Here is a 1,341-nt window from a genome sequence, read left to right on the forward strand (position 1 = left end):
AACGAAATGGGATGTGGCCCACATTCTTTACGTCCGCCATGTGGTGTCTTGATCTGCTAGAAACAAAAGCTGAATTTCCCAGCCTTGGGTCAACCAAAGCTTTGTGATTGGATTTGGGAGATGGAAACTGAAAGAAGCCCATCATGTGTGTGTGTGTGTTTTTTTGGTTGTCACCACAGCTTGACAACCAGTGTTGCTGTGTTTACCTCCCTGTGACTTAGTGATTCAGCAAACGAGACTGATAAAATAAGTATCAGGCTTAAAAAAAGAATAAATGCTGGGGTCAATTCATTTGACTAAAACTTTTTCAAGGTGGTGCCCCAGCATGGCCAGGAACAAGTTTTACTAAATCCCTACAAATTCTTGATTATTTTCAAAATTGAATGTAGAATGGAGATTGTGTATTTCGTAAGAAAATATGGTCAGAAAAGGGTTAATGATGGAGGAAGATTTGAAACACTTACTGTATGAAGAATTTAGAAAACCAGTTGAGACTTTCTTAGTTTCACTGAAATTTGGTTCAATTTCTTTGTTTGTGGCATCAAACTTTCTCTTGTGAGCTCTCTGGCAGGCAATGTGCAAGACCACATAACGGAACTGTGGAAGAGAGAGAGAGAGAGAGAGAGAGAGAGAGAATTAAACCAGAATATTAATCATGGCAATGTTGCGTAGCTAAAGGTGGGTGAAGATTAGGACAGTGGAAGGTGAGAATGGGATAGCAGTAATTATAGCTACCTGTTGTATATGAGTAAAAAACAGAAAGGTGAGGGGGTCAAACACAACAACAGTCTGTACATACACAATTGGAACTATAACAATAATGAATAGATGATAAGACAGGAACCACTAATAGTAATGAAACTGAAAAAAACAGAACATGGATATAATATACGGTGGTGGGGGGGGGGGCTGACAAATTCCTGGCTTTGGGTAAAAGAAAATAGAGGAGGATCGAGTAATTATGATTTTATTCAACACATTGCAAGACAGTGTGTGAGAAAATTGTGATGTCATAGGAGAGAAATGTGTCTGTAAGGAAGAGGGTGCACCTGCATTTAACCCTTTCGTTACCAACCCGGCTGAAACCAGCTCTGGTACTGTGTACAAATGTCTTATTTTCATAAGGTTTGAATTAAAATCTTCCACCAAACCTTAGTCACAATTTATGTTCCTAAAATTAACTGAATGATAACTAAGTTCATCATCATCATCATTATCATCATCATCATTTAACGTCCGTTTTCCATGCGGGCATGAGTTGGATGATTTGACTGGGGACTGGTGAACCAGATGGCTACACCAGGCTCCAAACTGATCTGGCAGAGTTTTTACAGCTGGATG

General features: G+C 39.3%; 1 protein-coding gene across 1 annotated transcript in view; it reads right to left on the reverse strand.

Annotated features, from left to right (window-relative positions):
• Nucleotides 1–1,341, reverse strand: part of LOC106883654 (arpin) — a 16,285-nt gene that overhangs the window by 4,266 nt on the left and 10,678 nt on the right. Inside the window, exon 3 of the mRNA XM_014934751.2 lies at nucleotides 465–597. Within this exon, the coding sequence (XP_014790237.1) occupies nucleotides 465–597 (133 nt within the window). The remainder of the gene's footprint in view (nucleotides 1–464; nucleotides 598–1,341) is intronic.

This window comes from Octopus bimaculoides, chromosome 11 (genome assembly GCF_001194135.2).
Source record: "Octopus bimaculoides isolate UCB-OBI-ISO-001 chromosome 11, ASM119413v2, whole genome shotgun sequence".
In the NCBI taxonomy this organism is placed as follows: Eukaryota; Metazoa; Mollusca; class Cephalopoda; order Octopoda; family Octopodidae; genus Octopus; species Octopus bimaculoides.